Genomic DNA, 22,356 nt, shown 5'->3' on the forward strand with positions numbered 1-22,356 from the left:
TACTTTTTTTTCTTCATTTAAAGTATTATTTTTGTTTACATTTCAGTAGACAGCTAATTTGTGTTCATTTTAACCCCTTTTCATGATTCTTTATGTATTTTAAAAAATATCTCTAGTCAAGTGACAAGGCTTTAATCACAAAGCCAAAACCTAATTTTTTTTCTGAAAGGTGAAGCAACTATGCTGAAAAATAATTCCATTTGTTTTTTTTATTTTGCAATAAATACTTCAATAGATGATTTTTATGTGACTTCCTTTTCTTCATTCCACACCCATTTTTATTATTTTCCAAATGTGTACATCAATGGCATAGCAAAATCTGTAGAATTGACAGTCTTTTGTTTTTAAAAGGAACAAATAGCATTTGTTTTGTATTTTAAAATGTCTATGTGGTTAACAGAATTTACTATTTATACTGACATTCTTCTTTTTTTGACAAAGATTTGTTTTAGATTATCTTAATTCTAAATTATTAGTGTAATACATTACTTTAAAAAACTCCAGATCAACATATCATAAGCAGAATTATTTAAAACATTCTGAATGTTTCCAATCGATTTAAAAATGAACAGTATCTTGTAGGTAATGATGTAAATTTGTTAAAAGCATCGCCTTATTGTTTGCTAGTTGTCTTCGTTGTTAATGATTTAATGTGTTTTGCTAAATAAAATGTCAGCTTTTAGATGAATAGACATGTTCGCAACCTAGAGTTAAATGCTCATTGTATTGTTATTTTTTTAGTGTGATAACAGATCCTTCATCATGATGGTCACCTTGTGGGGAATTACTTCTGCCAACACTTAAAAGTGTATGCCACTGACAATTAACATAGATCTGTTTTGACAGTATGCAATCTTTTCAACATTTTTGATTTATGTAATTGTATTTTGTTACAAAATGTTAAATTACATCAAATTTGCTTTTGAGAGAGATCTTTCGTTTAGTCCTAAAATGCATTTTCAAACAAAGAATTATCAAAGAATTGCATTATTTGCTCTTAGATCATTATGCAGCTTTGAATAAAATAGTATGAAATCATGTAAAACCATATGTAATGTGGTAAAATATCTGCCAAAATGACGAGGCAAGTAGTTGACAATATCTGACACTAGAAGGGGTCATTTAAATCACTTTTTTAAGCTCTGAAATCTTTTCTTCTGTGATATATTTTACATGTACACTACTAGAAGGTTAACACTGAGGGTAAATTTTTCTTAATTTACATTTTTACATGAGTGTTATATAATGTGCAAGAATGTTGGAAGACTAAACACTTTTTTCTGCAAGCTTTATTGAATGCATGTTCACATTTTTTCTTGGATCTGTAACCTTTCAATTTAATGCACGATAGACATAAACATCAGAACAGTTTCCAGAATAAATCAAAGTAGAAATTATTCAGAATTTCATGTTTGTTTGTATGAGATTTGACAGTTCAGAACTTGGTTTGTGAAGCTCACTAAGCAGAAGTGGAAATGTTTTAGCAGGTTCCTGTTTTATTATCCCCAACCATACATCTACTCATGTTGGCTTACAGTATAATATTTTTAATTCAACATCAAATTAGCAATTCAAACATCTTAGCAATCAGGAAAGTGTAATACTATATTAAAGGATAAATCAAATGTCTGTTGTCATTTTACTCTTTACAATAAAAAATGAACACCACAACTTACTGATACATGACTAGATAAAAGAAGGATTAAGGGCACTTTCCAAAATTTATAGTATCATTAAATCAATATCTTCCTGATTATTTATGACAACTGCAAACAAAAAAATCTATGCATCATAATCTATCTTGAAGTTAAGTTGCACACATAATTTTGGTCCCTTTTTGTTCTTCATTTCATAACTAATGAGCTGAGACTTGTAATATTTCAATGGGAACTGAACGATCATAGTAAAATCTGTGTTGTTTTGGTGACTCCACAACAGTATAATTTAAGCCTTCAGAACCTGGAAGTAGATCAAACAAAATTATACACATTAACTAGCTTTTTTGGATGTGTTCATTTTTATACAATCTACGCATATCACCCCACCCACCTGACCCTCACTTCATGCATACACGGAAAAGCTGGGTAAAAAGATAAAACTTAGTACTTTTCTTTTTTTGGTAAATTTATAAAAAATACTTATGTAATTGTGTTCAGTTCATGGACAACTCAGGGTTGGGGGGTGGGGGTGTCAATCTGACTTGAAACCAGAACTCACTTCTCCAACCTAGCCATTGCAATAACCAGAATCTCACTTCTCCAACCTAGCCATTGCAATAACCAGAATCTCACTTCTCCAACCTACCCATTGCAATAACCAGAATCTCACTTCTCCAACCTACCCATTGCAATAACCAGAATCTCACTTCTCCAACCTACCCATGGCAATAACCAGAATCTCACTTCTCCAACCTACCCATGGCAATAACCAGAATCTCACTTCTCCAACCTACCCATTGCAATAACCAGAATCTCACTTCTCCAACCTACCCATGGCAATAACCAGAATCTCACTTCTCCAACCTACCCATGGCAATAACCAGAATCTCACTTCTCCAACCTACCCATTGCAATAACCAGAATCTCACTTCTCCAACCTACCCATTGCAATAACCAGAATCACTTTTCCAACCTACCCATTGCAATAACCAGAATCACTTTTCCAACCTACTGATAACCATAACCAGAATCTCACTTCACCAACATACCCATTGCAATAAGAAAAGCATCTCTGGTGTCTTCATTTCTTATAGTTGAAGCAATATAAGCTTTTGGTTTTCTGTTACTGTCTGGCCCAGTGTCTAGTAGACTTTTTAACACAAAAACTAAAGCTGGTATAATGCTGGTATCATAAACAACATCTGAAATACAGTAACCAACAGTTATATTTGACTATGCAGATGATCATACGAGTGGAGTGTATTTATCCCAGCTAGACATGAAGAATATTTAAATCTGTTAAGGTAGCACTAGCAACAAGCTTAGAACAATTGTGACCTTATAAACAAACTTTTCAAAATCTATTAGGAAAGTGTTATGGTATCAGGCCTCCAGGAACATGTGCATTGGCTCCTATACACCAGACACAAATTGGAGCTACTAAATGGGATTAAATAGAAAAGCTACTGCTTTTTCTTTCTTCTTCTTTGTTCTTAACTGTAATATTGGAAGGGATTTCTTCCCTAACAAGTATTACATGTCAAATTCTTATGCGCTGTATAGGCAGCTGACTCTGATTTCAGCCTTTTTTCTATCTGAATTTGTTTCCATAGCCTTTGCCCAACCAAGAACAATCTACAAGGTAACAGTTGTTTGATTTTGGAGGTCTCTCCTAGAAGAGTGGCTTTCCCCAGCTATCGAACCTCATCTGCCCAGGGGTTCAAACTCTGGACTTTGATGTTTAGCAACCACAAGCTTTACTGATCGGACCATGCTGACCATGAAAATGTGTGTAATTTTTAAAGCTTGCCAAAAGGATACAAAAATCAATCTTACCTGCAGCAATGATAATATCTGACTTTAACTTTTCAAGTATTCTTCCTTTAACACATTCCCAGTCAAGATGACAAATGCTCACTCGTTTATCCTCTTTAAGTGTAGCAAGTCTATGTGAGGCATCTGTGTCCCAAACATTTCTATTTACATCTAATTCAACTGGGTCTGAATAAATAGCATCAACATTGATATCCTCTTCCTGTTTATTCTCAATGTCGTTTAATAATGAATCTTCTTCTTCTTCTGGGCTCTGCTGATCAGAAGAAAGACTTAACTGTTTTCTAATTTTACGCAATATTTTCTTATCTAGATCTGATGTTTCTGATTCAGTTCTCTGATGGTCTATGATAAGATTCTGCTCAATGTTTTTAGACAAAAGATATAGAACTTGCATATGGCAGTCGGTAAATGCATAGCTTCGTATCTGACAGTATTTACAGGCAACTATCCCAGTAAGTCCTAGTCCACTTCCCAGTTCTGTCACAGATCTAGACAAAAAATAAAAATTCACATTTAACTTTTGAATCTTTAACTCAGTTTTTCATTTGGGTTACTAGTATCTAAGATGATTTGTTCCACTGGCAGTGGTACACATGCAGTAATGTTACAACATACCTATTATCAAAAACTTGTGCATTTTCTAGGACCCATTCAGCTAGATGTTGTGCTGCCTTTAAAAACAGAAAAAAATTAGTAATCAAACTGCATGTAACAGTGACAGAAATTATTCTATACAATAATAATAATGTATTAATATTGAATACCTGGGCACTCACTGATTCTATTAAATAACAAGAATTTACAATTTTCAATTAAACAAACAATACGCTTATCAAGCTCATTAGGAATAACAAAAATAACCAATTATTTATAATATTTCTTTATGCTTCTGAATTTATTTTTTAAATGCTTGAGATGCTTTAAGCAACATTTTAAACCACTAACCTGCCATGTGCTAAGACCAGTAGTTCCTTGTGATACAAGGTGAACAGATTCTTGAAGTGAAATACACTCTCCAGAAGGCTTTTAGGCCATCATGAAATGAAGTACATGTAAATTAGCAGTATTTAAAAAAAAAATTGAAAGCTAATATTAAGAAAAAGTTTACTTTAATTCGGTAAGAAATCAAGCAAGTTTTTCGTAATAAAATGGAATAGATTTTGGGTCTGGGTTTAGTCTTAAAACATTTAGCATAAGTAGACAATGTTTTTTGAAAAACACATCTTAATTTATAATTTGCTTTGTTCGTCAACCATTAGACATCCTAACTACTTTGATTAGATCAGAGGTTCTCAACGTGGATTTGATCGAGCTCCAGGGGTTTTGTGAGTTAGTCTCAGGGGTTCGGCGGAGGTCAAGATGGATACCCAACTAAGTTGTTTTGCTATTGGATTTTATCTGAGCGGACAATAAAATTAGCATCTGCAATAAGTGCACCAGAGTGAGATAACATACGTTGGTATCATATTTCTATATTGTGGAACCCTTAATGTCACAACACACATACGTTAAGAATTATGTAAACATCACCTATACAGGCACACGTTGATCGTATATATACATGCTGTGACAAACATGCTTTTTTATATTGTGGCCCAGTAGTTGACTTGTGACTACAGTGATTGTACGTCATGTGATTTATTTCTTAACATCTTCATACTAGGTTGAGCAAAAAAGTGGTCGGGCGAAATGTACAATATAGATTCACACTTATAACGGAACTTAATGGGAGTCTGTGCCCTAACTACATGATTTGCAATGCCAAGTTAAGCAATTCTAGTCTGATTTCCAATACCAAGTTAAGCGATTCTAGTCTAGCACAGGCAAAACTAAGAGAATGATTCCTTAGCTGCATGGAGATGAAAAATACAAGAACACAACGCAGCCTGAATCCAAGGTGAAGCTGCACATTTCTAAACAGGTTTTGAAAGGCAACAGCAGAAAGTCACACTGATTTTCTGAAAGAGTAAGCAAATATACCATTTTGTATGATTTGTAACACAGTGTTTCATCATCTTCATCACTACGAGAAAGTAGCTCTGTATATGTTTCGTACATTTCATCACAAATGTCTGCATCTTCTGACTCCAGCTTAAAAAAAAAAATTGTGTTTTTTACAGGATACAATTCAAATAAATTATACAGTTGTATATTTTAAAATCATACTAACAAAATTCACTTCTCTTACTTTTTGAATTAGCAGCTTCATGAAGCTCCGCATGTAAGACAAAGCTGGTGGAAAACTACAACACACAGGGTGTCTAACGGTTGCCTGCAAAAGATGTTGCTGCAGTTGTGGACTTGAAACAAGCAGCGCGGCTTCCTCATCCTAATTAGAGCATGTAATTTTAACATTAGCTGGTTAGATTTTCGTTTCAGAGTTTATTTTTTAAACTGGCTGCTTAAGTCCAAACATGCTTATAACTTTCATATTGTTAAAAAATTTTAATTATCAATATCTACCTTCCATTTCATTTTTCTTACTGGAACCATCTCAAAAAATTGAGAAGAAATTTCTCGTAGTGAATCGATTTCACAGAGATTCTCACCATCTCTCTTTATGGAGGCAGCCATATTTTTTTCCCAGTAACTTTGATGGAATAGCTAGAAAATAAAAATAAATAAAAGGTTATAAAAAACTAAAATAAAAAGAATATAATTTAATTTGAGAAAACCAAATTAACATAGTTCATGTGACTATTTTAAGTTGCACTATTAGCAGAATGTCAACATATTGGTTAGTGTCAAGTATCAACATAAATATCTTAGTACTTAGTCTCCTACTTGTCAAGTGTTTATATATTAACTAGTCTAGGTATTAGATCTAGTAGCATACTTTTTGTATTAGGACTTATAAGAGGTGTAAGACTAAATGTACTAATAGATATATATACTGGTTTACTCAAGGAGTTGTGTACTGAAGAAAAAAGAAAAACATTTTAAGAGTGAGACTGACTACTACTTCAATGCACTACGCAATACATTAGCACTGTGTCATGCACATAGGTTTTACAGTATTACCAATGTCCGACAGAAGACTCTTCCAATAATAGGTGTTAGGCTAGATTTTTAGTAGCTTTGTAATGTCAGGTTTAGTCACCGAACCTCCACTAGTTTTATGGTTAGAAGTTAGGTGTATGGGGTAGGATTAGGGTTGGGGCCAGTGCCGGCGCCATGCTATTTAGCACCCTAGGCAAAACTTATTAAAACGCCCCCCCCCCCCCCCCCAAATTTTTTTTTCAAACCCCAATATCATATTTTATATATATATATATATATATATATATATATACATATATAGACGAAAATATGATACATAGAATACTCATTTTGGGCTTGTTCGAGTTTTTAAAAAAATAATTTAAAATACTTAGTTTTTATTAAAAAGTAAAAACAAGTTACACCACTTCATTTGCGTGACTGCTATTAGAACTAGATCTAGTCTGTTTTGAATTCTATAGACACCATCTCGAGTCCTCTTTCTCCTACAATCAAACATGCTGTTGTCTGCAAAATTCTTTTGAAAATAAATCCATCGCATGAAAGATACGCAAACGTTCAAACCACTTCCATGACTTATTTCCCTTTTTTTAAATAGTCAAATATGTGTGCTCTTAAGCACCTTTTAATAGATTTGCATTAAACAAATTAGAAAGCAATTACTTCTCTTAATTATTATTTTTTTTTAAAATACAATACTTTCATGCTTCATATTATTTCAAACATCCATCAAGTAAAAAATGCAAGATGATTATTTTTTTTTAACTGTAAAAAAATTGATTATGGTCGGCTGCGGGCCCTAAACATCCCGGAGCCCCCTCCCCCCCGCAATGCGGGGTCTGACGGCACTGTAGTTCCGCCCCTGGTGGGTGTGTGCATGTGTGTGTATTAGAATATTAATTCTCTTTAGGATCTTGTGGTGCCAACAATAAATTTAGTATGAAAATCTGAATCTCCCTCTGGCTAACGAGATTTCTAATTCAAAGTGAGAGAAAATGAGACTTAGCCCTATTTAAAAATCAAAATTGCACAGGCGCCGATCCAAAGGGGGCGCCAAACGCGGCAGATAATTTTAAAAAAAGCTCATTACTAAATTATATACAGTCGAAATAAAGAATGTTGACTGCAACTTGGCTTAATTTAAATTTTCTACATCAATTGCTTGACACCAAAATAAAAAGGCAAAGTGACTGGTAAAAAGCGCCCCAACATTTCCTAGTGAGGGAGGTTGGGGGCGCATTTTCACCAACGCGAATAAGTATATATAGTATATAGGTCTAATTTGAAGATGGGGTGCAAAATTAATAGTTCGTCTCTGGCATCGAAATAGATCGCCACGCCTTAGTATATATTACCCTAAAGTTGAAAGTTTATATAATGTAATCAAAGTTCTTAATTATTATTATAATTTTTACTATTGGAGATTACACATTTTTGCGCCCCCCCCCCCCCGATGGATAGCGCCCTAGGCGACCACCTAGTTCGCCTTATACTTATCTTTATAGGTAACACTGGCCCTGGTTGGGGTTAGCACTGATTCAGATTGACATTAGCAAGCCATGTGCCAATGTATTCAGTTAGCTACCAGAAACAACACTCCTTTTAAAGACGACTTAATTCTATTATTAGACACTGGGTGTAGGGTAGGCCTATAAAAAAAAATCACCCTGGATTTGTACCCCCCCCCCCCCCCCAAAACTGTAGGTAGATATTTATATATATTAATATTTACATAAAGAATGAAACAGGATAATGTGAATAGAACTAGGACGTTTTCCTGAATAGACAGCCTCTAGCTTGATTTTAGAATCTTTTTTAGATCTAGATCTACAAGACTATGATCGTCGAGAGAATTTACTGGATCTAGATCTGTGTCCTATGTACTATGTTAAAGTATGTTTTGGTTAAGCCTAGATTTTTAAAATATGGTTAGTCTAATATCCAAACTATTTTGTGTATTAAAAAGCACATAGAATCTAGACTCTATACCAGGGGTCTCCAAACTTTTTAGTCCGAGGGCCGCATTAACTATCAAATTTCAGTTCGGGGGCCAGTTTCTTCCAGGCATGTCTTTGATTTTTCTGAACAAAGTTCCTCAGCCATCACCAACAAACGATTTTTTCCTTGGACAAAAAGATCTCCGCGGGCCGTAGTTTGAAGACCCCTGCTCTATATTATTATGGCCTAAACAAAAATTTTAAATATACTTATAGATCGTGGATATTGTTCATAGTGCAAAACGGTGAATAGAAAGATGCGCAAAGGAAAAAAGCGCAATGGAAAAAAGCACAAAAAATGCGCAAGAGAAAAAAGCGCAAACAGAAATTTGCGCACACAGAAAAATGCGCAAACAGAAAGATGCGAACACAGAAAAAAAAACGCGCATTTTTCTGTGTGCTCAATTTTCGGTTTGCGCATTTTTCTGTGTGAGCATTTTTCTTTTTCTTGGATCATATTTGTCGGGGCAGGTGTTTGCCTACACTACTATAGGGTGTAGTGTATGGAAGAATTGAGTTTGCGTTAATCAATCTCCATTATGAAATTCAGTTTTAGAAAATAAGGATGTGTCTAAGAATATAAGATTGGTAACGTATTGATGAAACCCTCTCAAAATTTTTCGTCAAACTTTCTTCTAGCCTTGCGGCAACGGGCACTGTAATTGTAAATACAAAGTTAAACAGCACACGATGTTTTATCAGAGATAAAAGTTTATTTGTAACTAGATTTATAGGCCGTATTTTTGTTTTTTCAATCACTTCAACATACACGCTATGCTTAGATTAGAATGAAGCACAAATACCTGCTAACTACATCTAGTGTCATCTAGTCTAGCCCCTTCCGACACGACCTCAGAATTTCTGTCCAAAACATTATCTATGGAAAATGATGTAGTTGGTGACATCGTATACCAAATTTCATCTTCATCGGTCGAGTATCATGCAAATTATGACATGTGTACAACAATGGTCAACATGTTACAATATAGTAAAATGCCAGTAACACCTTATTTATAACATGCAATTCTGGTATGCTATTTACTAAGTATTAGAAGCAGGCATTTTATTTGAAGAATAAACAAGTCATAGGCCTAAGCAATCTAAAAAATAATTAAATAACTTAAATTTTCAAATATTTTCATCAAATTGAAATCAACAGTTTTTGTTTAACTCCAGTTTGAATGTTGAAAATCTAAAGCTATTAAAAAAAAGAAATTGTGTGCATAAACTTTAGTAAAGAGGTCCCGGAATACAAAAAACGCAAAACAATATTAAAGTTTGGGTTTTTACTCAGAAATTTTCTTGGTCAAAACTAATGACCAACTAATTTTTTCGGCGTTTGGAGCAACCTAATTATAAATCGACAAGCTTTCAAAGAATTCTGTCTGATTCTGGTTGAGTTAGAAGAAAAAAATGTAAGCATCTAGATCTAGATCTACACATATTTACCTAGATTTAATGTAACTAGATCTAGATCTAAAAAGTATAGCCACAATGGCCCTATACATATTAGTGGGTCCTGGATTGTTTAGTTTTTGTTTGGCTGTCACGCTGCGGCTGTAGGTTACTACTGGTTAGGCTGGTTACAGTGGTTAGTAGTACCACTGCCAGTGTTATCAGTGTTTGTTAGGTATTCGACAGTATTCGTCAGTACTCTACTATTCGAGGCTAACCCCACCATTGGAGCAACCATAGTCCTACCATACGCCTAACCCTACTTCATCATGTCTCACACAATGTAGCTAGGCCAATGCCGCTGCTGAGAAAATCGGACAAATCGGCTTTTCCCTACCCCCTGCATGTTTAACTCTGTTTTTTGCATGATTTTATTGTGTTTATATTAACATGTTATACACCATTTTGTTCGTAATTGAATAACCTTTTAAACTGTATAATTTTGATTTTAATATGATTTCAAAAGTTGAAGAAATCGCCGACTAAATCGCATTTTTTACCCTCCGCGGCGACGTGCCGATTAGGGGGGAGGCTTTTTCGCCTTTTTAAAACAGGGGTGCTACTTTGAGTCTATAGACTCTTCGAGTTTTCGCCATTCAACAGTGAAACTTGGCAGAAATACAGATTAGATGTAGACGTATACAGCGCAGGGTTCGTCGTCAAAATATATTAAATACTTTCGGAGATATCGTACAGCAAAGTTGAACCAAGTTTCCCGGGTTATTTATAGACCGATTTTTAATTTGAACCCTGCGCTGTATTGCTGAAATCTGGACGTTTATTTATATGTATGATTTTCTCTACAATACCCCCAAATAAAGCCGCCCATACATTTTAAAATGGAGCAAAAATTAAAATTAACGCGCCGACCGCTGTCCGACTGTTTGCTCTGCTGTGTCGATCTACACACCGTGTGGCTCATCCGAATGCCTGGTCACGTGACGCTAGGCGGTCGATCCGATTGGATGATACTGTAAACAATTTCTAAAGATAGATAGGCCTACATGTGTTCCCGTGTTAGACTCGACGGCTATTTCTATTTTATATAGATTAGATCTATAAGCCGACATAATTTCATAATTTTGTCCTTACCCATTTAAAGGGGAAAAAGTCTTATTAATATTTACGGATCAGGTTTCAAATTTATCTTGTTTTTAAAATTAATCCAGATGGTTACTGTCCGATTATAACAATTCTGCGTTTCGCGCACCCTAATTTCATTTAAAATTAGAGCATTTCTTTTTCATAAAAACGGCTTTAATTTTTTTTCCCGGTCCCCCTTTTTTTCACTACACACTTACATACGCTTAACAACGTGGAGGATACTAGCCTGCCAAATTGACCAAAAAGGGATGGGGTGGGTGTGGGTGGGCATTCTGTATAACACCCAACGTAACACCCATAGCCTACGTAAGCCTCACCCCGCCCCCACTAGTCCGTGACGCGACGAGCCAACGGTCGTCGCCTTTGATGTTGTACAACACCCGTACGGCACCTACTCAGTTCGTGGTGGATTCATACCCCACCTACCTCCCCCTTCACTTTGTGGAATTGATGTTACTAACCCTCGGGCATAGATCAAGAAATCTTGCCAGACTTTTGTCTCTGAAAGTACATAATATTCGTCTGACACGTTCATCGGGTTGGCCGACTAGCCTATCCAGCGGTTGTGTTTACGTAATAGGGCAATAAAATTCGTTGGTCAGAAGACTGGTTACCCACATGTCTGATTAAACAAAATCTAGGCAAAAGCTGGTGGTGGTACACGTGTCTGTGTATAGGCACACACTGTATTCTTACACAATTTCTAGAATCTACTAGATCTACACAGTCAAGCACTCAAACACGTGCTTTTTTCTTAAGAAAGTTTTTAATTGTAAAAGGCCTACTGGTAGACCTACAAAAATACATAAGCCTACTTACTTACTACTAGCATAAACATTGGGCTTAAATATAATTTATGTTATAGACCTATAACTTACACTAGATCTATACCTTGTGCAAGTTTTTAAAAAAAAATTTTCCTCCAAAAAATATTTTATTGAAATTGTAAAAAGGAATAATTTTAATATGGGTAATAATATTACGTAATTATCATAAAGCACACTCTGATTCTGATCAGACACATTTGTGACTAGACTAATTTTATAGCAAATTAACAAGAAATATAATTATAATGAAATAGGCCTAAATTTTAGAATAGAGTAGGCCTAAAGTATTGGACATAGATTACATAACATCTTTTAAGAAGTTACATAATCACAAATTTACTATTGTAATAGCATTCTTCTGTTTGTATTGTAAAACTTGATTAGTTATATTTTCTTTTAGTAGGCTATTAACTTGAAGTTCACTGACAATGAGCAAAAGTGATTTCAAAACTAATTCATGGTATATTGTGAGCAAAGGGTGGTATTACATAACCTTAACATATGATAGTTATGTAACAATGTTGGACCATTTTAAATACTACCATTAGCTTCAGCATATATAAACGTCATATTATAGATTAAAACAGTGTTACATTTAAATAATGACTTCTTATCACATTGATTATTAGATGTTTTAAAAAAATAGAAAGGGGGGGTATTACATAATCTATGAGATTAGTCAATTATGTAATCGAAGGACACTTTTTAAAATAGCATCATTGGATTCGGCATACAAAAATCTATAAAATACCGTAACATGACATCAATTGATGAAGTTTGCTTGCTTTAATACCACTAATAGTGAAAAACTCTTAAAAATTTGGTCCATACCCTCCCAGTATTTTTCCTCTTTCAGGGTCTACCCCGGTTGTCTGAAAAAACTGCTATTTTTTAATGACAAAAAAATTCATAACTTTTTTGTTTATGGTCAGATTTTGAAAATTTAAACTGATCTGTAATCAGATTGACAGCCCCTATCCAAATATGTAACTATTATATTGTTTTACTGAAATTAAATTTTTGCATTGGCCCAGCTACACAATGTGACCACTAAAAAACTGTCTAACCATAACACTAGTTTCTGAGGTTACAAAGCTACTTAGAGAACAACTCAACACATCTTAATGAACTTATTTTCGAAGGAAGAGTCTATTAACTATTATCGGACATGGGTATCTTCAAGCATCCAAAAAAAGTGGGGGGGGGGGGGAGGATTATAAAATAGTTTTGGTCAGGCTTCCTTCTATTCGGGAAAATGTTTACACCGGCGTCCGATAATAATGGAATCTTCTTTAAAAAAGGGGCGTTAGGTTACTGGTAGTTAACTAAATGCCAAATGCACACATGGCTGGCTAATGTCAATGTTAACCCCAACCCTGGTTCTACCATACGCCTATTATAGAAACTGTAGATTTGGGTAGCTTTAATAACAGAGGGGGAGTTAAAATGTGGTAGATATATTAGGCTATAGGCCTAAATATACTTAATAACAATTTGGCGTAGGTACTTTCAAGAACTTTATTTAAGGCTGAAATGTTTTTTTCAAGCAGTAATTCCAAAACACTGAAAAAAATAGTAAACCCCTTCTAATTTCAGCTAATCTGGTCTGGGCATATTACATTTTCCATCACATGAACTAAAAATTTCAGGCTTAAAATTATTGGTACCATATCCATCTTTAATAATATAAGACATTCACATTAAACTGATAAAAAATAGTGCAACTAGATCATTACATTTAAATTGGTTTCACGTTGACAATAAATTCTTTTCTACTTTTGTTAAATTGTAAAATTATTAAAATTGTTTACAAGTACAAGGGAAACTGTAAATTGTAATTAAATTGAACTTGTTGTTAGTGCTCATTCTAGATAAACATGAGCGCCTGTGTTTAACATAAATGAGATCATACAATACAGATGTCCTGAAATCTATTTAAAACTCCTGGAGTTTGTTTTTAATTTTGATGTATGAACCCTAATTAGTGTTTATATTGACATCCTAAAAATGGTTTATACATTTTTGTTTCCATTAACATTGGTAGCTTAGTCTAAATTTTAAATTGTTTTATTGAAGGGTTAGGAGTGACAGCAAGTCTCGTGATGAGAAAGATAAACCTGACAAAAAAAAGGATGTAAAAGAATCAAAAGAAAATAGAACTCGGGATAGAAAAAGAAGAGGTGGATCTACAAGTAGCGATTCTAGAAGCAGCTCGTGAGTTTTTAATATTGTTACTTCAATAACATAATGATTTGTAATATTTCAGATTTCTGAGCTGCATTGTTCAGTGAAAAGCGTGATTAAACAGTCTTACATTATGCAAACATACCAATTTTTATTATTTAGAAAGATATGTTCTCCAGATTAGTTATATTTACATATTTTACATATCAGAAAAGTGCTAATTCTGTGGATGAAATTTTGTGTTTTTGCAGTCTTTTATTTAACTTGATTCCTTGTTCTTTATTGCTTAGTGCTTCGCCATGGGTCGAAACAGGCGAGCAAAAGTTCGACCACTTCTAACGGACTTTTTTTTAAAAACTTGGCCCGTGGGGCGTGATTCAATGACAATGCAATATGATGATTTTGCTTTATTGGATGCTTAATTAATTTTTAAGTATTAATTAAAGTTTCTTCTATTAAGTACTAAGCATGTGTCACTATGTTGTCTATATTTTATCTATTGAATTGAATATCTTTACTAAAAGAGAAGAAGTGTTCAATGTTTTTCTTTTTAGTTATTTAATTAGTAGTTTGTAATTATATATTTAAAGAAAATCATTAAGAAAAGCAGGCTGAAATCAGAGTCAATGGCGCATAACCAGTTGACACGTATCCTTAATTATGATGGAGGCGTGGTCGAGTCGGAAAAAGCTCATGGTTGATAAATTTGAAAAAAGTCTCGATTTCAAACCCTCTGGCAGATATGGCTCGCTCTCTTCCAACACTAAAAATTAAGAACGAAGAAGATTAAGAAAATAAATTATTTTTTGGGCAAAAATTATATAAATGCTGGTTATCAAAAGGTTTTTTTTTTTCAATTTTTTAAAAACATATTTGACTATTTCTACTTTTGATTGTACTTTTGTCTGTTTAGCTTAAATTAAAAGAGGGGGGGGGGGGGATTTATTTATCTAAATGTATTTTTTCTCTTTTGCTTACTACATGTATGTTGATAATGTGTAAAATGTCAGCTGCCGAGATTTGGGGAGCTTTAAAATAGGACAAATTGAAGTACTCTAAGAAATTTTTATTTATAAAACAATGAAGATTATGAAGTCATTCTTTTTGTAAGCTTTTGTTTAGTTCACAATGTCTGTTTGTGGCAATTCTGGTAACTCAATTTTGTGAATTGTGGCCTGTCCTGTTCAGGATACATAGTCATCACACGATTACCTGTGCCCAAGACCTCACTATTTTCTAATTGATACACACATTTTATCAAGACTGTTAAATTGTAAAACAAAGCTTTCCAAGTTTTGAATTTCAACTCATAATTAGTGGTTTGTATTGTAAATATAATGCTAGCTTCCTAAAGTTTGGATAAACTAAAAATAGTCCAGATCAAGTTCCTTTTTATTTACCAAAATAATTTCTCTTTAAGATCTTCCTCACGTTCTAGAAGTGGTACTCGATCGTCATCATCTGGTAGTTCCAGCTCAGGAAGTTCTAGTTCTGGTAGTTCTTCTCGCTCTGGAAGCTCAAGTTCAAGTAGATCTTCTAGTAGTGATAGTAGCCGCAGTCGTGGCAGGGACAGAAAACAAAGGACAGAGTAAATATCTCTTGTTTTTTTTTGTTTTATAATACTGTATAGGAGTTTTTTAAAAAATTTAATTTTATAATTGTATAATAATTATTTGTTTATTTTGTTATTAGGTTAAAATGTTTGTAACTATATTAATAAATATTTTAAAATCTAGAACTCCCAAACGGAAGAAAAGGAGTCCTACTCCCAAACCAACCAAAGTTCATGTCGGACATCTCACTCGAAATGTCACCAAAGATCATATTCAAGAGATTTTTTCACTATATGGAACTATAAAGAATATTGACATGCCAATGGATCGAATACATGCACACTTTAATAGAAGTGCTGCATACATTGAATATGAAACTTCAGAAGAAGCAGCTAAAGCAATCAAATTTATGGATGGAGGTAAATAATTTATAAAGCAAACTTTTCAGCAGAATAATATAAATGAATACCTATAGTATTATTGTTTTATTTATTATTAACTGTTTACCAGCAACTTCCAATAGAATTCATACCTCATATTAATTGTACATGGTTGACCAAAAACTGGATTATAGATTTCACTTAATTATTTCAGGATAAGTTAAAAATATACCTATTACTATGGCTTTTCGTTTGTTACTAAGTTTGGTACAACCATTGTCTTTAAACAATGTTGGTCAAGAATTATCCCTGTTAATACTGTTATGCTGGGTTTTAAACCGTATAGGCCTGAGTGCAAACTTTTCAATCTTCAGATTTCCTTCCCTCATGTCAAGTAGCATACAATACCATTGTTCAATTCTTTCCATTCATTCCCAATCTGTAAATCTCAATACAAAGCTTTTGATTTTACACAACAGTATTAGGCAGAATATTTATTTGAAAGATAACTAGCCAAAGTTAGTTTTTATTTTAAATTTTAACAATTATGTTTATTTTTAGTGGCTTGCTGCATTTGTAAAATGTGTTGATAAATCACCTTCAGCATAAAACAGTTACATGCTGGCTGCATTGTTGTAATATTTTCTGCAGGAATTTTAATATAATATAATTTTGGTTAGAACTAGAGTAGTCTGATAAGTTGGGCATGTACTACATCAAAGAATTGACCATTAACAAATACAATTTTATGATGGGCAAGCAAAGTACAGGTTTCCTTACTACCTTGAGCCTGTAACTGGCAAGCCTACAGTATGTTTCTGAACTGCCGGGCTAGTTTTAATATGTAAAAAAAACCTGTTAAAATTAAAGTGAGGATTAATTAAAAATAAAACCTTTAAAGTATGAGTTTTGTAAAACATATCCAATTATGCAAACTATTTCACAACATGTAACCAATATCAGTGAGAGATACGTAATCCAGATTTACAAATAAAGAACATGGTCAACTTTTGTGTAATTTTATGGAAAGTAAGGTCATTTTCTATGGAAATTTTCAGGATTCACTTTGAAAAATAATTGCTCCCCTCCTTCTCCTCCACCCCTTGAATGCTATCAAAAAGCTTTTTTTTTAAAATTTAAATTCACCCACTCTAAAATTTGATTACAACTCAAGTGCAAAACTGGGCATAGTGCCGTGGGGCCACAGAAAGAGGTGAACTCTACTGGGCTGTCACGTTTGAGTGCAAAATGGAATGGTTATGTAATCTCTGGGAAGTTATTTTAAGTAAAATCTATACAGGGTTAATGGAATGCAGAGCAAAAAGTAGATCAGGCTGCAATATCTGAAGTATTTTACACTCCTCTGGTAACATACTAACCTTTTATTGTTATCTTACAATATCTTTTGTGCAGCGTTTTGAGAGAAGTGATAAATTCTAGCAGGAGATAAAAGTTTTTTTTACTTGTCTTTTTCAAAAAGGACAAATTGACGGCCAAGAAGTCACTGCTGCTGCTGTTCATGTTCAACGCAACCCTGCCAGACCTCCCATGCGACGCAGTCCTCCAAGAAGGGGTGGTCCTCCTCCAAGGTGGAGGGCATCACCGCCAAGATTCAACAGAGACAGAAGAAGGTGAGTTTTTTATTTGCCAGTATCCCAGATTTTTTTAAAAACTCTAAATTTGCCAATGCTAGTGGTTTTTTGCATTCTTTTAGAAAATCAAAAGTTAATGACATCACTGACAATCTCAAATGCACTATGGTCTAATTACAATAATCTATGTTGGAGGAGGATAACAATTGTAAAAACAGGAGAAAATAGGGCTTTCTTAAACTCACTGCTACTGCTACCCTGAGTAAGCCTACACTTGTAGGGGGATAAAAATGACAAATAGCAATTGTTCATGTTAATATCTCTGCTACTGGCCTTCTAACTTCTATTGTTAACTCACAATGATCTCTTCCAGGAGGGATTCATACCTACAAATTTTAATAGCAGTTCTACTCTATTTGAAAAGCATACATCATCATGTAGTTGATACGCCGCTATTTAGTTGTTTTATTTTCTACTTTTCGGTGATTAATAATTTGTGAATTCGACAGTAACAACGCTGCCACCGAAAATATTTACTTGAAAACACTATCAGTAGCTCGTTAAGGACAATAACCCCTACCCCACCCCCCCCCCACACCCCCGTGAAAGTAAACTCTTAGTTACCTCCCCTAAGTTTAAAATCGTTTCAAACTAAATTATCTTCCCCTAATAGCCGTCACTAAACCCGGCTCTACCTTTGTAAACACTTAGCGTGAACTACAGCTCACCAGACCATGTAGGGGTGGGGGTGGTAGGGAGCGCGCTTACAGCTTGGTGTTTTCTATCGTCTCCAAGAAGAGAATTACATATATAGATGTTAAAATTACTATTATTATTATTAAGCTCCTTTCATTTTTGTGAACTTGAAAAATTTAAAACAATGTTTACTATAAATATTAATTGATAGGACTAAGAGTTACAGAAACTTTTATTTAAGATATTAGGTATATTAAGCTATTAATTGGTAAGATGTGAGCATTAGGGAGATATTCCCACGTTTTCTTTAACTTGCTTTCGCGTCTGTTTGTTTGGTTCTCCAATCAAATCTTGCGATCAAAATTTCGGGCAATTCCCAGTTAGCTACCGCGCTGAAATTTTCAGGGAAGCTTTGTTTCCGATGACAATAGAATATTCAATTATTATTATTACTAAATTGATCCATGGAAAATGTTTATTGATCCATTTTAGGCCCCTATATCTTTGTACAAAAAAGGGACATAACCTAGTAATTGTAATTTGATGAAAACAAGGTTCGGTACTCTCCCTCTTTTGGCTTACTGAGTAGTGGTCACGCGGTGTTTGTGTACAAACAACGGTGAAAGAAACGGCAACACAGAAGAAACGTCGATTGGAAAGGGCACGTTTTTTTACGAGTTGTCTTTGTTTACCCAAAAAAAAAGTGAATGCGAGAAGATAAAATCGATAGCAAGATTTGAATGCAAACAAACAGACAGACTAAAAAGTAGAAAATAATTATCATTAAAAAAGTTTTTAAAAAACCCCACGTTTTCTGATTGAACAAAAAAGTAGAAAATAAATGCTATACATCACAATAATGCAAGCGATCACTCTACTATAAGCGATGAAAAACGTGGGGCGCCGTGATTTTCTTACAGTTTCTAATACTGTTGACTCTCTACAAGCTCCCTAATAAAACTCAATAGTATTATCTAATCCACGGGTTCCCAACCTGGGGGTCGCGACCCCCCTGGGGGTCGCGAAGGGCTTCCTGGGGGGTCGCCAACTGGTATACTAAACCTTAGTAGTTTGAAAGAAAACAAATATTTAGAAGAATTTTTGAAATTCGGCTTCATTAACATCACTGGAAATGTAATAGAAAAGAAACAAAGCGCACTGTACAAAGTTGTTCTCAGTCACGAATCTATGAAATCTTCAGAACTAAAACGCCATTTGAGACGAGTCATTCGGAACACACCAAAAAATATATGGAGTTCTTTCGTCGGTAAGAAACTAGTTGCAAACGCCAGAGACTTGATCGAACAGGAAGTTTTCACCAGCATTAGTGCAAGCATCAAATGAAGTCGCGATAGAAAATGCCAAGCAAAAAAAAAAAAAAACAGGAGAAAATCTCATCAAACGCTGCATGTACGTAAAAATTAATGTTAAATAACACTTTTTTTATCGAAATTAAGCTTTCACAATTGTTTGCTTTTCAAGTTGATAAATCAACAGACGTGAGTTCGTGTTCGCAGTTGCTGGTCTGTGTCTATATTCATGCGGATGATAGCAAAGAAGAGTTGCTCTTTTGTGAAGATAGCATGAAGAAAATAAATACCTTTTTTGAAACTGGATGATTAAAATGGGTTAAAACGGCTGTGGGGGTTTGTACGTATCGTGTACCATCTATGTTTAGCTCAAAATCGGGCTTTCAGAAAACAGAAAAGATTTAGCTCCCTAACCACTGCCCTAACCAATCGACATCAAGAGTCCATTGATAGTATAAGTCGTGAATTATATAAAATCTGGAGCATTCAAAGAACTGAGCAAAAACATTAATATAGATCACGAGATTCTGCTTTTTCTACACTACAGTACGCTGGCTGTCAAACGAATTGTTGTGAATCGTGTTTTTGAATTAAAATCTGAAATCAAACTGTTCTTGGAAGTGCAAAGGAAACAAGACTTTTTGGTATACTTAAAACGAAATAGAGTGGTTGGAGAGAGTATCATACCTAGCAGATGTGTTCGAACATCAAGATAAGCTTAACCTGAAGCTTCAGGAAAATGAACGAATATTATAACTTTCCATGATAATCTCGGGGCATTTTTATCAAAGCTGCAAAATCGGAAAAGAAAATAAATCTTGGAAATATTGTAAATTTGGGAAACTCTGCGGTGTGGTAGATGAATCTGATTGTGAGATAATTAAAATTTTGAAAGAAGCGATTTCTGGGCATCTTGAATCTCTTGAAAAGGAACTGCATCGCTATTTCTCTGAGCTGAAAAAAAGAAGAATCTGCATTTACGCATTACCCATTCTCTTCTTCCCTTGATGTTGCCAGCATTCCCGATGAATTACAAGATGATTTCTTTGATTTGCAGAATGATTCCGAGTAAGATGAAAAACTGCAGACACAATTTTGGTGTAGTATTCACCATTCATACCCAAACGTAAAATTGATTGAATTTTCGAGAATATATTTTCAACACTATTCTTCGATTAAAAACAAAATTAAGATAATTATAATGACATAGGTTGGCGTTGACAAAAAATTTTTAAAATTAAAAACTTAACCGCGAAGGTTTAGTGAATAGTATGCAATTTTACTCATGCTATTAAAATAGTTATCAAGAGTAGTTCATATTGAAAGTCTACTAGAAAATATCATTTTAGTGCTTATTAATTTCCATACTAATTTCGGCTTTTTAATTATATGGGGGTCGCGGGTCACTTACTTTTTATAAAAGGGGGTCGCCACTCGAAAAGGGTTGGGAACCACTGATCTAATCAATAGTAATATAACTTTTACATCTTATATTAACAATGACCGATAAAAAACTTCATATGCGAGTGATCGCTTGCATTATTGTGATGTATAGCATTTATTTTCTACTTTTTAGTTCAATCAGAAAACGTGGGGTTTTTAAAAACTTTTTTAATGATAATTATTTCAAATAACTTTTTTAGCAGTGCTAATGTTAAATACCTAGATATATTAAAATCAGCAGGAATCCATATTATCTACATAGTAGGCTGCAAAGGTGTGACTACTATCAGCTAAACTTATTATATATCATAATAAATGTATTAACATAAATAGTTGTTTTGTATTGTGAAAGTCCAAGAAATGTGACATTAAATATGGGGTCAAGATGGATCTATTTTTGCTATATGCAAAATCCTTTAATTATTAATTTGTTTTAAATTGTTACAAAGATAATGTAAAGGATTACAAAGGAATGTATATTACAACATAATATGAATCACATGTCTCTAGATGTAATGAGGTATTATCAATTTTTGTTTTGGGATTGAATTTTAGGATTAACAGCATGAGTTTGTTTTTTGTGTGTACTAATTTAATTTGGATAGTTCAATGTTGTGCCTGGTAAAAATTTAATGAAAAATAGTATGATGGAATTTCTAGGAATAGCAGGGAATTTTCTTGTCATGCATTCATATGAATTAATACATTTTACTTTTAGTTTTTAATTCGAAGAATATTAGTGAATTTTTTAAAGCTTGTGATTGGTCAAAAGAAATTTAGGGAAAAAATCTATTTACTTTCTTCCTAATGCGTACAGTTACTTACTAGGCAATTTTTGCAATATTGACCTGAAAAACAAGTTTGGCGTACCTACTGTAATTTAATTTAATGTAAAATAAATTTTTTTGTAAAGGTCTCCTCCACGACGGAGTCCACCCCGGAGACGCTCAAGATCACCTGTAGGCAGACGGAGACACAGTAGATCCAGCTCCAGTTCATCAAGATAGACACTGAATATATCATTCATGGAAATTTTAAAATATCAATTGTAAAAGTTGTTCATTACATTATTTGTTCCGTTCATTTTAACAGCTGATTAAACTTGGTGAATAGTAATTTTGTAGTCATTATTAAAGTTGTTAATTTTTTTAATCAAATATTGTTTTTTCAGGCTCACTTATTTTCATTGTATATTAAGTATTTAAGCAAGTACCAATGCCAGTAATTTTTCTTCAACCAACTCATTCATATGAGCATTTATCAAATTGTACAACACTTACGGGTGTAATGTAATCGTGATAATAGTATTATAAATGAAGTG

The 22,356-nt window shown here is 33.8% G+C and overlaps 2 protein-coding genes across 5 annotated transcripts; one reads left to right on the forward strand and one right to left on the reverse strand.

Moving 5' to 3' along the window:
* Positions 1–1,531: 1,531 nt before the first annotated feature.
* On the reverse strand, positions 1,532–8,405 carry LOC131950841 (protein-lysine N-methyltransferase EEF2KMT). Its single transcript, XM_059313069.1, has 9 exons — positions 8,227–8,405; positions 5,958–6,098; positions 5,683–5,823; positions 5,475–5,585; positions 4,440–4,517; positions 4,110–4,165; positions 3,495–3,982; positions 2,708–2,860; positions 1,532–1,959 (listed from the first exon to the last, which is right to left on the reverse strand). The coding sequence occupies exons 2-9, from the start codon at positions 6,066–6,068 to the stop codon at positions 1,856–1,858; spliced, it is 1,242 nt and encodes a 413-aa protein (XP_059169052.1). The 5' UTR covers positions 6,069–6,098; positions 8,227–8,405; the 3' UTR covers positions 1,532–1,855.
* On the forward strand, positions 8,352–22,192 carry LOC131950842 (RNA-binding protein with serine-rich domain 1). Of its 4 annotated transcripts, none has more exons than XM_059313070.1 (6): positions 8,352–8,387; positions 13,954–14,091; positions 15,482–15,649; positions 15,798–16,033; positions 17,475–17,625; positions 21,949–22,192. In XM_059313070.1, the coding sequence occupies exons 1-6, from the start codon at positions 8,380–8,382 to the stop codon at positions 22,040–22,042; spliced, it is 795 nt and encodes a 264-aa protein (XP_059169053.1). In that variant the 5' UTR covers positions 8,352–8,379; the 3' UTR covers positions 22,043–22,192. The 4 variants fall into 4 exon arrangements, with proteins under 4 accessions (XP_059169053.1, XP_059169056.1, XP_059169054.1 ...); XM_059313073.1 differs by having other exon boundaries at positions 15,500–15,649; XM_059313071.1 differs by lacking the exon at positions 8,352–8,387 and adding an exon at positions 9,793–9,906.
* The last annotated feature ends 164 nt before the right edge of the window (positions 22,193–22,356 follow it).

The sequence above is a fragment of the Physella acuta genome, unplaced genomic scaffold (genome assembly GCF_028476545.2).
Source record: "Physella acuta isolate Inbredline_101_S28 unplaced genomic scaffold, ASM2847654v3 ptg000781l, whole genome shotgun sequence".
In the NCBI taxonomy this organism is placed as follows: domain Eukaryota; kingdom Metazoa; phylum Mollusca; class Gastropoda; family Physidae; genus Physella; species Physella acuta.

Coding starts and splice junctions, on each gene's coding strand:
- LOC131950841 (XM_059313069.1), bottom strand. CDS start 6,068: ATGGCTGCCTCCATAAAGAGAGATGGTGAGAATCTCTGTGAAATCGAT. Junction 5,824..5,957: donor TAAGAAAAATGAAATGGAAG/GTAGATATTGAT, acceptor TGCTCTAATTAG/GATGAGGAAGCCGCGCTGCT. Junction 5,586..5,682: donor TGAAGCTGCTAATTCAAAAA/GTAAGAGAAGTG, acceptor TTTTTTTTTAAG/CTGGAGTCAGAAGATGCAGA.
- LOC131950842 (XM_059313070.1), top strand. Junction 16,034..17,474: donor AATCAAATTTATGGATGGAG/GTAAATAATTTA, acceptor TTTTTCAAAAAG/GACAAATTGACGGCCAAGAA. Junction 17,626..21,948: donor TTCAACAGAGACAGAAGAAG/GTGAGTTTTTTA, acceptor TTTTTTGTAAAG/GTCTCCTCCACGACGGAGTC.